Source organism: Scyliorhinus canicula, chromosome 4 (genome assembly GCF_902713615.1).
Source record: "Scyliorhinus canicula chromosome 4, sScyCan1.1, whole genome shotgun sequence".
Lineage (NCBI taxonomy): Eukaryota > Metazoa > Chordata > Chondrichthyes > Carcharhiniformes > Scyliorhinidae > Scyliorhinus > Scyliorhinus canicula.
This window is the reverse complement of record NC_052149.1, coordinates 6,193,383-6,205,613: the sequence shown is the minus strand read 5'-3', so window position 1 is coordinate 6,205,613 and position 12,231 is coordinate 6,193,383. Positions and strand designations below refer to the sequence as shown.

The window sequence follows — 12,231 nt, the reverse complement described above, 5'->3', positions numbered from 1 at the left end:
TCAATGCAGCCACCCAAGGCGGGAATTGAACCCGGGCTCCTGGAGCTGTGAGGCAGCAGTGCTAACCACTGAGCTACCGTGCCGCCCCCATGTGGATGGTACACACACCTCGACTGTGCGTCAGTGCTGGAGGGGCTGACAGTGTGGATGGGATGCCAATCATGTGGGCTGCTTTGTCCTGGATGGTATCAAGCTGGAACCACATTCACCCAGGCGAGGGATGGAGCATAAAGACAGGCAGGGACATGTTACAGCGAAAGCTGCTGTCCGCTCGATGTAAAACTTTTCATCATTTCAAAAACCTCTTAAATCTCCCATTCACCTCCTGTAGTCTGATGGAAACAAAGCCTGTGCCTCAAAGTTCACCTGAATTTTGCTTTGAAAATAATGTTTCGGTTATCAGAGCTCAACAGTTTTATATATTAAATCCACAAACCAGTTCTGGAATCCATGGATGCGCAGCTAAAGGCAGCAAATTGGAAGGTTGAGAGGCCGCTGAACTGTTAGGTGTCCCTTCATTCATTAAACAAAGGCCTCCCAAGTGGACATAAAAATATGCCTTGGAACTATTATGAAGCAAAGGCGGAGAGTTATCTTGTGTGTCCCAGACCATATTTATCCTCAACTCACGTCACTAAAACAGATTGTCTGGCTCTTAACACACCTCCGCTAAATAGCTGCCATGTCCCCTCTATTATCGCACTGATGTAATTGGTTTTAAAGTGCTCTGGGGCATCCTGATGTTATGAAAGGTGCTATAGAAATGCAAGTTTTTCTTTCTACCTTCCTCCAAGGTGGACATTAAGTCCAGTTCTTTCCGTCAGCAATTTTTGTTACCTGCGTCGTTACGATGCCAATTTTCAAAACTTGCAAGCAAAGCTTCCAAGGAAATTGGCGCCTGGCTCTGTATTTCTCACACGGACTCATGAAGAAATAGTTCAGGTCTTCTCTCAATCTCCACTCTTCATCTGTTGAGTCCGCACTCGGGATTGTGGTGAACTGAAAGTCCATTGACTCGTTCAGGCAGGGGTTATTCGCTGACATGCCCAGCTGTTTTCTGCAAAGAAAGTCAAATCAAAGGTTTTTACAGAAACATCAAATCAGAAGGCGGTCACTTAGCCTCTCAAAAATGTTCTGCTATTCAATGAGATTGATTGAGAACTTCCGGTTGAGGTGATGCGGAGCTAAGCCGCACGTTCGGTAGCTCCCGCTATTTTCGGTCTTTTGGGCTCTTTTAAGGGCCCGTAGCGGTACTGGTTGGACTTTTCCCCGTGTGGTAACACTTCCTCTAAGATTCTCCACCAGTGGATGGCCTGGACCAGGAGCGGAGCTGTCAAAAAATCGGCTTTGGAGCAGAGAAAGGTGCGAGACAGGAAAGGCAAAATGGCGGGGGCGGGGAAGCAGCAGGTTGGCAGCAGTGGGCGCAAGAGCAGCGGGAGCTGCTTCAGCACTCCTTCAGGGAGCTGAAGGCAGAGATCCTGAAACCGTTTAAGGCCTCCCTGGACAAGCTCATGGCGACCCAGACGGCTCAAGGTGCGGAGATCCAAGAGCTTCGGCAAAAGGCCTCGGAGAGTGAGGACGAACTCCTGGGCCTGGCGGTGAAGGTGGTGTCCCACGAGGCGCTCCACAAGAAGTGGTCAGCGAGGATGGAGCAGATGGAGAACTGGGCCCGTCGGAAGAACCTGCGGATCCTGGGCCTCCCAGAGGGGCTGGAAGGTTCGGATTTGGGGGCCTATGTGTCTATGATGCTGAACTCGCTAATGGGCGCGGGGTCGTTCCAGGGACCCTTGGAGCTGGAGGGTGCCCATCGGGTGCTGCTGCGGAAACCCAAGCCAAACGAGCCGCCTCGGGCGGTGCTGGTCCGTTTTCACCGCTTCGTCGATCGTGAGTGTGTGCTGAGATGGGCGACGAGGGGCTGGTTTAGCTCACTAGGCTAAATCGCTGGCTTACCAAGCAGGCCAGCAGCACAGTTCGATTCCCGTACCAGCCTCCCCGGACAGGCGCCGGAATGTGGCGACTAGGGGCTTTTCACAATAACTTCATTGAAGCCTACTCGTGACAATAAGCGATTTTCATTTAATTTCATTTTGAGAAGGAGAGGAGTAGTAAGTGGGAGAATGCAGAGATCAGGATCTACCAGGAGTGCGGAGGTGGCAAAGAGAAGGGCTGGGTTTAACCGGGCGAAGGCAGTGCTCCACAAGAAGGGGGTCAAGTTTGGCCTGTTACAGCCGGCACGCTTGTGGGTCACTTATAAGGACCGCCAGCTCTATTTTGACTCTCCGGAGGGGGCCTGGACTTTCGTCCAGGCAGAGAAGCTGGACTTGAACTGAGGACTGGGGGCTGAGGAACGGTGTACACAGCCCGGAGGCTCTGTTCTCCTTGGAATCCTTTCGCTTTTATCGGTTCTATTTGATGATGTCTTTTTGCTGTTCTGCTTTTTCGCTTTTTGGGACTGTTATCTGTTTACTTGGGCGTTTTGTCACGTCTGGTTTTTTTTCTCTCTCACTGGTTGAGAGTTTGGGAGTGGTTCGCAGTCCTGTTGGGTCATGTGCCCGTCTTTTCCCGCGTGTCGGGGGGGGAGGGGGGTGGGGCTCGGGATGGAAGTGCGGGCTTCTCTCCCGCGCTGGAGGAGCAGTGGGCGGAGCCAGCACTGGGGGGAGGGGGGGGGGGGGGGCGCTGGTTGTGTTGAACTGGGGAGGGTCATTGGGGTGGCAGGAGCAGCCGGGGTCAGCAGGAGTCGGTTGACTTACGGAAGTACAATGGAAGGGGTTACACAGTTAGGGGGGGCCCGAACTTGGGGGGGGGGGGAGGTTTGGGGGGAGAATGGGGGGGGTACGGGGTTGCTGCTGGAATGGCCGAGAAGGAGCTGGAGCATGTAGCGGGGGTCGGGATGGGGGTCTGTCGCCGTGGGGAACGGGCTGAGCGGGGTGCGGGCACGTGGCGGACTGAGGAAGGGTAATGGTTAGTCGACGGGGGAGGGGGGGAGGTAGCCCCCTGATCTGACTGATAACCTGGAATGTGAGGGGACTGAATGGGCCGGTCAAACGGGCCCGGGTGTTTGCGCACCTGAAGGGGCTGAAGGCGGACGTGGCCATGCTTCAGGAGACGCACCTGGAGGTGGCGGATCAGGTTAGATTGAGGAAGGGCTGGGTAGGCCAAGTGTTTCATTCGGGGCTGGATGCAAAAAATCGGGGGGTGGCGATCCTGGTGGGGAAGAGGGTGTCGTTTGAGGCGTCGAAAGTGGTGGCAGACAGCGGCGGGAGGTATGTGATGGTAAGCGGCAAGCTGCAGGGGGAGCGGGTGGTGGGGTGGATCCATGGAGGTTTGCGAGGCTGAGGGCCAGGGAATTTTCATACTTCTCCCATGTGCATAAGGCCTATTCTCGGATTGATTTTTTCGTTATGAGTAGGGCGCTGATTGTGAGGGTGGAGGATGCTGAGTATTCGGTGATATCCATTTCTGACCATTCCCCGCACTGGGTGGACCTCGAGCTGGGGAGGAGAGAGACCAGCGCCCGCTTTGGCGTTTGGAGGTGGGCGGGCGGGTTTGAGGATGTATCGAGAGATACCTGGATACCTGGGGAGGTCCGAGTGGGGACGGTCTGGGAGGCGCTGAAGGCGGTGGTTAGGGGGGAGTTGATCTCCATTCGAGCCCATGGGGAGAGGAGAGAGCAGAGGGAGAGGGAGAGACTGGTAGGGGAGATGGTGAGGGTGGATAGGAGATACGTGAAGGCCCCGGAGGAAGGATTGCTGAGGGAGCGGCGTAGTCTCCAGGCTGAGTTCGACTTGTTGACCACCAGAAAGGCTGAAGCTCAGTGGAGGAAGGCACAGGCTGCGGTGTATGAATATGGGGAGAAGGCGAGCAGGATGCTGGCGCACCAGCTCCGCAAGCGGGATGCGGCCAGGGAGATTGGTGGAGTTAAGGATAGGGGATGAAATGTGGTGCGAAGTGGGGTAGACATTAACGGGGTCTTCAGGGACTTTTATGAGTAACTGTATCGGTCCGAACCCCCAGCGGAGGGGGGATGGGGTGCTTTTTGGATCGGCTGAGATTCCCGAGGGTGGAGGAGGGACGGGTGGAGGGACTGGGGGCGCAGGTTGAGCTGGAGGAGCTGGTCAAAGGGATAGGGAGCATGCAGTCGGGGAAGGCGCCGGGGCCGGATGGGTTCCCGGTCGAATTTTATGAGATGTATGCAGATCTGTTGGGCACCCTGTTGGTTAGGACCTTCAACGAGGCAAGGGAAGGGGGGGCTCTGCCTCCGACGATGTCTCGGGCGCTGATTTCCTTGATCCTTAAGTGGGACAAGGATCCCCTGCAGTGTGGGTCATACAGGTCGATCTTACTCTCAAATGTAGACGCCAAGCTGTTGGCGAAGATTTTAGCCACGAGGATAGAGGACTGTGTGCCGCAGGTTATCCACGAGGATCAAACGGGGTTCGTGAAGGGGAGGCAGCTGAACACTAACATACGGAGGCTCTTGAATGTTATAATGATGCCGGCGGTAGAAGGGGAGGCGGAGATAGTGGTGGCGATGGACGTGGAGAAGGCCTTTGATAGGGTTGAGTGGGGGTACTTATGGGAGGTGCTGGAAAGGTTTGGGTTTGGGGAGGGGTTTGTCAGGTGGGTGAGGCTGTTATATGAGGCCCCTTTGGCAGGCGTGGCCACGAATAGGAGGAGGTCGGAGTATTTTTGTTTATACCGAGGGACGAGGCAGGGGTGTCCCTTGTCCCCCCTGCTTTTTGCGCTGGCAATTGAGCCCCTGGCCATGGCGCTGAGGGAGTCGAGGAACTGGAGGGGGCTGGTGCGGGGTGGGGAGGAACACCGAGTGTCGCTTTATGCGGATGACTTACTGTTATATGTGGCGGACCCGGTGGTGGGAATGGGAATGCCGGAGGTGATGAGGATTCTCAGGGAATTTGGGGATTTCTCAGGGTACAAGCTCAACTTGGGGAAGAGCGAGCTGTTCGTTGTACACCCGGGGGACCAGGAGGGGGGATTGGGAGGCTCCCACTAAAAAGGGCGGAGAGGAGCTTCAGGTACATGGGGGTCCAGGTGGCCAGGAGCTGGGGGGCCTTGCATAAGCTTAACCTTACAAGGCTGGTGGAGCAAATGGAGGAGGAGTTCAAGAGATGGGACATGCTGTCGCTGTCTCTGGCGGGTAGGGTGCAATCAGTTAAGATGACGGTGCTCCCGAGATTTCTGTTCCTGTTCCAGTGCCTCCCCATCCTTATCCCGAAGTTCTTTTTCAGGCGGGTTAACAGGAGCATTACGGGGTTTGTGTGGGCGCACGGGACCCCAAGGGTGAGAAGGGTGTTCTTGGAGCGGGGTAGGGATAGGGGGGGCTGGCGCTGCCCAACCTCTGTGGGTATTATTGGGCTGCCAACGCAGCGATGGTGCGTAAGTGGGTAATGGACGGGGAAGGGGCAGCATAGAAGAGGATGGAGATGGCGTCCTGTGTGGGCACGAGCCTAGAGGCGCTGGTAACGGCGCCACTGCCGCTCCCTTCAACGAGGTATACCACGAGCCCGGTGGTGGCGGCTACCCTCAGAATTTGGGGGCAATGGAGATGGCACAGGGGGGAGGTGGGGGCCTCGATGGGGTCCCAGATACGGGGGAACCACCGGTTTGTCCCGGGGAGAATTGACGGCGGGTTCCTGAGTTGGCACAGGGCAGGTGTTAGGAGGTTGAGGGGCCTGTTTGTAGACGGGAAGTTTGCAAGCCTGGGTGAGCTGGAAGGGAAGTTCGGGCTCCCCCCGGGGAACACCTTTAGGTACATGCAGGTAAGGGCGTTTGTCAGGCGGCAGGTGGCGGAGTTCCCTCTGTTGCCGCCGCGGGGGATCCAGGACAGGGTGCTCTCGGGGGTATGGGTTGGAGAGGGGAGGATCTCGGCAACGTACCAAGTGATGCAGGAGGTAGACGAGGCCTCGGTGGAGGAGCTGAAGGGTAAATGGGAGGAGGAGCTGGGTGAGGAGATTGAGGAGGGGACGTGGGCGGACGCCCTTGGAAGGGTGAACTCCTCCTCTTCTTGTGCGAGACTTAGCCTCATACAGTTTAAGGTGCTGCATAGGGCTCACATGACCGGGACAAGGATGAGCCGGTTCTTTGGGAGCGAGGACAGGTGTATTAGGTGCCCGGGAGCCCAGCAAACCATACCAATATGTTCTGGGCATGCCCAGCGTTGGGGGAATTTTGGGAGGGCGTAGCAAGGACGGTGTCGAGGGTGGTAGGATCCAGTGTCAAACTGGGCTGGGGTCTCGCAATATTTGGAGTTGCAGAGGAGCCGGGAGTGCAGGAGGCGAAAGAGGCCGGTATTCTGGCCTTTGTGTTCCTAGTAGCCCGGCGGACGATTCTTCTTCAGTGGAATGATGCGAGGCCCCCAAGCGTGGAGGCCTGGGTCAACGATATGGCGGAGTTTATTAAATTGGAGAGGGTGAAATTTGCCCTAAGGGGATCAGTGCAGGGGTTCTTCAGGAGGTGGCAACCATTCCTAGATTTCCTGGCAGAATGATAGAAAAAGGCCAGCAGCAGCAGCAACCCGGGGGGGAGGGGGGGAGAGGGGGGGACCCGTCATTTTGTTTTGGGCTTAAGGGACGTGTATATTTGTTCTTTGCTAATGACGGGTGTTAATTTATTTCTTCTTTTTTGTATACATGGCGGGGGGGGGGGGGGGGGGGGGGGTTTGTTCTTTCTGTTCTTAGTATTTTCTGTTGTTGACATTTTGTGAAAATTTGAATAAAAATTATTTTTTTTAAAAGAGATTGATTGCTACATCATGGCTGATCTGTTTACAAACTCCATCCACCGACTTTGTCTCCAGCTCCCTTAATACTCTAATATAGCAAATGTAATTCTATCGTAGATTTTAAACTGATCTGAGCTAGCAGCGGCTTTTCTGAGAGAGAGCTCCACTCTTCTGCAGCCCTGGTCTGAAGCAGCTGTGGTACTGAAAACAGGCTGACAACACACATAGGCCAGGAACAGAAATGCCACATGAGGCTGAATTGATACTGGCCATCTGAAAGGAAACTCAAGTCAATACATAAACCCGTTATTGCTACATGGACTTTGTGATTACCTACTCACGTTTACACGAAGAACAAGGCCAGGCTATGAATATGTAACAAATTTCCAGACACAGGTGATCAACTTTGCAACAGGACAAAGAACAGACAAAATAAGCCATCAGACTCCATAATGGGCTATTAGCTGGTCAGATGAGGGTATTTCCGAGGACAATGAAGTTTGATTGAATCACCTTGGATGAACAGGAGTATCCTGTTTATTCCCATTAATGTGTTAGAGTCTGGATGGGACAACAGAACTCGGGCCAGTTGTGAGCGTATGACTATGACTCAATGCTAGCAGACCAGTATAAATGAAATGAAATGAAAATCGCTTATTGTCACAAGTAGGCTTCAAATGAAGTTTCTGTGAAAAAGCCCCTAGTCGCCACATTCCGATGCCTGTTCGGGGAGGCTGGTACGGGAATTGAACCGTGCTGCTGGCCCTCCTTGGTCTGCTTTCAAAGCCAGTAATTTAGCCCTGTGCTAAACCAGCACATCGGAACGGATATTTAGCGATAACCTGGGAGCCCCCCCCCCCCCCCCCCCCACAGGCACAGCCATCGCAAGGAGAAGGGACCCTGGATTCCAAGCCCAGAGACGATGTCCACATCGAGTGATCATAGTCTGGCCATCCTCCTTCACTAAGTATGAGTAATACCTCGAGCTCAGCTGTGAATCTGAGTCATATTTTGTGTGAGTGAGAATTCCCGGTCAGGGAACCGGAATTGAGAGTATAATTGGGCTAAACCGTGTGCCTGTTTTGCCCTTTGCTCATCTCGCAAGTAAAGGCACCTGGGTAAAATGCTTGAATAGCAAACTGGCCAAAGTGTCTGAGATTTTACAGAAACGACAAGGTGTTTCCAACCCTCCCTCCTGAATGGCTCTGATTTCAATGTCCCGTCCAGCTTTCTGTACACTCTTCCCAGCTTTAAAAACAGGAGATTGACCTACATTCCCTCCGGGCTGCTCGGAGACCAGCAATCTCACTGCCGGTCCAGCTTTATTCGATGTGGTATTGCAAATATGACGAGTGCAATAATTCACATGATGTTCTGACTCATCAACTCGCGTCCCCGAAATCTGTGTGCCAAAAAACCTAAAAACATCAACGACATCAGAATTTAGCTGGGCTCTTGAAAGATTTAGCTCATGCGTGGGCTTTCACTTCTGCTTTCCTTCCGAAACCCCTGAATTCTATCACCAAATGGTTCCCCTTGTTGTTTCACATCAGTAACCTCTCAGTGGAAAGATAATTGGAATGTGTTGTCCTCAGAACCCTCTGTGAGCGGTAGGACAGGTTCAATGGACTGAATGGCCTGCTCATCATCCAATATTTCAAACATATTACACAAGGGGTTGGTTTAGCTCACTGGGCTAAATCGCTGGCTTTTAAAGCAGACCAAGCAGGCCAGCAGCACGGTTCGATTCCCGTACCAGCCTCCCCGGACAGGCGCCGGAATGTGGCGACTAGGGGCTTTTCACAGTAACTTCATTTGAAGCCTACTCGTGACAATAAGCGATTTTCATTTTCATTTCATTTCAAGTGTTGACTGCAACAGCAAATCACCTCAGCTTCAAAATGGCCAAAGAAACGGTAAACCGGTTTTCCAGTCACTTTGGCCAAACCCAGATTTGCAAAATCCATTGAACAACTTATTTGAATTGTTGCCCTTCTTCCGTTTAATGAATAAATCAATCTCTCCTATTATGGTTGTTGGTATTATTTTCAAAGAGGAAACGCGAGCAAAGCTACCTCGTAAAACACAACTATAGCTTAGACGGTATGTAAATACATAAAGTTGATGAACATACAAAGGTTTAACATTTACAAAAGTCCTCTTTATTAGCAACAAACTTTAACACAGGGCGGGCTCTCCCCCCCCCCCCCCCCCCCCCCCCCAAACACTCGAGGGCTCGCACATCCTGCTGCTGGAGAACCCACCGGGGGTGGGGGGGTTCACCTCTGACGGAACTGGAAGATCACACTGGTGGGAAGGGCCGGATAATGCCACCTATAGTAAAACATCCCAAGGTACTTCGCAGGAGCCATTATCAAGCAAAATCTGACACAGGGCCACATAAGGAGATATTAATGCAGATAACCAAAAGGTTGGTCAAAGAGGTGGATTTTAGGCAGCGTCTCAAAAGAGAAAGGGGAGTTGGAGAGACAGAGGGACTTAGTGAGCGAACTCCAGAGTTTAGGGTCCAGGCTGAAGGCATAGTCATCGTAACTGTGGGTTTATTGAAGTTGCGCACACTGAATAGGTCAGAATTGGAGGAGTGCGGCAGAAACAGAAAGTTGTAGAGCTGGAAGAGATTACAGCGATGGGCAAGATTGATGAGGGATTTGAAAACAAGGATGGAAATTTTAAAATCAAGGCATTGGCAGAGCAGGAGCTGAAGTGTATCAATGAGCGCCTCTACATGTCCTGTCCCGGAAGCTATTGATTGTTAAACACCCAACAAGCATTCGGTTTGAACCTTCTTTGCCTGAGGCCGCTTTAAATTTGATTTTTATGTATTTGCATTGTTGGAGTGTGGTACCCATCTAGTCAATTACATTGTTAAAACAAATGTGCTGATCCCAACAGCAGAAAGTGTCAATTGGGATAATGGGGCAGCGATGTACAGACACTCGGCATGTCCTGAATTAAAGGACAGTCACGCATAAATGCACCAGGGCTTCTTTCAGGTCACCTCCATTGCCCAGAAACACAAGGCCAGCAAGCCTAGGCAAAACATATCAACTTGGAGGTTCCCCTCCAAGTCACTCACCATCCTGACTTGGAAATATATCGGCCGTTCCTTCACTGTCGCTGGGTCAAAATCCGGAAACTCCCTCCCTAACAGCACTGTGGGTGTACCTACACCTCATGGACTGCAGCCATTCAAAGGGCAATTAGGGATGGGCAATAAATGCTGGCTTAGCCAGTGAGACCCGTGCCCCCAGAATGGATAAGAAAAATAAGAGGGTTTTAAATCAACTTTACATAGCCAATCCCATCTCAAATAAAATGACAACTACAAACTAAACAGACATTAAAAACGGAGATTGGAGAGATGTACAGGTCAGTCAACAACTATGAAGATGAGAATAGGGTTAATCCTTCACTGGTGGGCAGTCCTGGTCACATCTTACCTGTTGTCTCCCTGCTTGGCTTGTTCAATTTCACTTTCAGTTTGAGCCCAACCTGGAATGTAAAAGATGTTGCCAGACCCCAGCGACTCAGGCAGTGAGTGTGGACTGACCCTCAGGACTGGGGTGTGGGATTTCCACCTCCTGCAGTTCACATTGAAGCTCCCACCTCCCCCCCCCCCCCCCCCTCTCTCTCCTGGAGGAGGCACTTCTGAAACTCGCTCAGTGCCGGAGTGTTCCGCAAGTCTCCAGTTCCTCCGGGGAACCAGCGCCCTCCCCCCCGCGGAGGAGCAGCCCCGGGCGGGGCATCAAAGCGGAGCCGAGCCGGAGGGCAACCCGCTCCAGAAGCTGGGATGGGGAGGGAGCTCAGAGTTACTGCACTGGGCAGAACGGCGCCAATCACTCCGGGAGGCTGCATCGGATAATAATAATAATTTGTGTGCACGGATCATTTGTATGTATGTGTTAGTTTGTATGTATGTGTATCTGTGTGCATGTGATAGTGTGTGTGCATGTTTGTGTGTCTCGGGGTATGTGTATCTGTGTTTATGTGCGTGTTTGTATACTGTATATTTGTGTATGCATGTGTGTTTCTGTGTATGTGTATCCATGTGTCTGCGTGCATTACATTGTATGTGTGTTTGTGTATGTACATACGTATGTGTATCTGTGTTTATGTGCGTGTTTGTATGTATATTTGTGTATGCATGTGTGTTTCTGTGTATGTGTATCCATGTGTCTGCGTGCATTACATTGTATGTGTGTTTGTGTATGTACATACGTATGTGTATCTGTGTTTATGTGCGTGTTTGTATGTATATTTGTGTATGCATGTGTGTTTCTGTGTATGTGCATCCATGTGTTTGCGTGCATTACATTGTATGTGTGTTTGTATATGTAGATACGTATGTGTATGTGTGGGTGTCTACACATTTGTGTGTATGTGTATCTGTGTGTGTGTCTCGGTGCATGTGTGTATGTGTATCTACGTTTATGTGCACGTGTTTGTATCTGTGGCACAGTGGTCAGCACTGCTGCCTCACAGCACCACGGACCGGGTTGAATGACTGGGTGAAGATTTCACTTTCTCCCTATGTCTGCGTGGGTTTCCTCCCATAGCCCAAAGATGTACAGTTTAGGTGGATTGGCCATGAAATATTGCCCCTTAGTGTGCAACGGTTAGGTGGAGTTACAGGGGTTAAGGTGGGGATTGGGTCTAGGTAGAAGGGTCGGTGCAGACTCAATGGGCCGAATAGCCTCCTTCTGTAGGGATTCTATGTGTTTGTGTATGTATGTGTGTTTGTATGTATGTCTGTGTGTATGTGGTTGTGGTGATAGGATTTGATCCTCATTCCCTGGACTGTACAGAGAATTGTTTCAATAAGAATCTCACAGGAATAATCTAGTATCCATTCCCATAAATATCCTGCCTCCAGTACCTATCACTGACCTTCAAAAACTTACTCAGATACTGAGAACACTTTTCCATGTCTGTGTGTGTATTTGAGCCTTGTCTCGTGAAACCATATCGGACACATTGCCTGAAAGGGTGAGGGAAGCAGGTTGACCAACAACTTGCAAAATTGGGGGAGTTGGTCAATACTAGAAAAGGAAATAGAAGGGAGAGAACTCCCTTTAAAGATGGGCTGAATGGACTCCTGTGCTATATTGTTCTATGACACATTGGGTTTCCCGAGTATCAACCGATCGTGCTCCCTTTTTACAGGGGCCACAACTATTAAGGAAAAGGAAATATTATTACACCCAGTGTCAATGATACACTCCTGACACAGGCACCTGGCAATCATGAATAGAATCAGCACACAAACACTTGGGTGCAGTGGCTATGCTACTGGAGTAGTAATCCAGTGGCCTAATCTAATGCTAATACAATTCATTAACACTGGGATAAAAGGCAGTCTCAGCAATGGTGACCATGTCATTACTTGATTGCTGTGACATCCCATCTGATTCACCAATGTCCATTAGGGAAGGAAATCAGCCGCCCTTACCTGGTCTGGCTTACATGTG

At 51.4% G+C, this 12,231-nt stretch overlaps 1 protein-coding gene across 1 annotated transcript in view; it reads right to left on the bottom strand.

Annotated features, from left to right (window-relative positions):
- LOC119964112 (mucolipin-3-like) overlaps positions 1 to 10,361 on the bottom strand; it is an 87,887-nt gene extending 77,526 nt beyond the window's left edge. Inside the window, exons 1-2 of the mRNA XM_038793418.1 lie at positions 10,204 to 10,361; positions 838 to 1,057 (exon numbers count right to left, since the gene is read on the bottom strand). Coding sequence (XP_038649346.1) covers positions 838 to 1,044 — 207 coding nt within the window. The 5' untranslated portion in view covers positions 1,045 to 1,057; positions 10,204 to 10,361. The remainder of the gene's footprint in view (positions 1 to 837; positions 1,058 to 10,203) is intronic.
- Between the last annotated feature and the right edge of the window lie 1,870 nt (positions 10,362 to 12,231).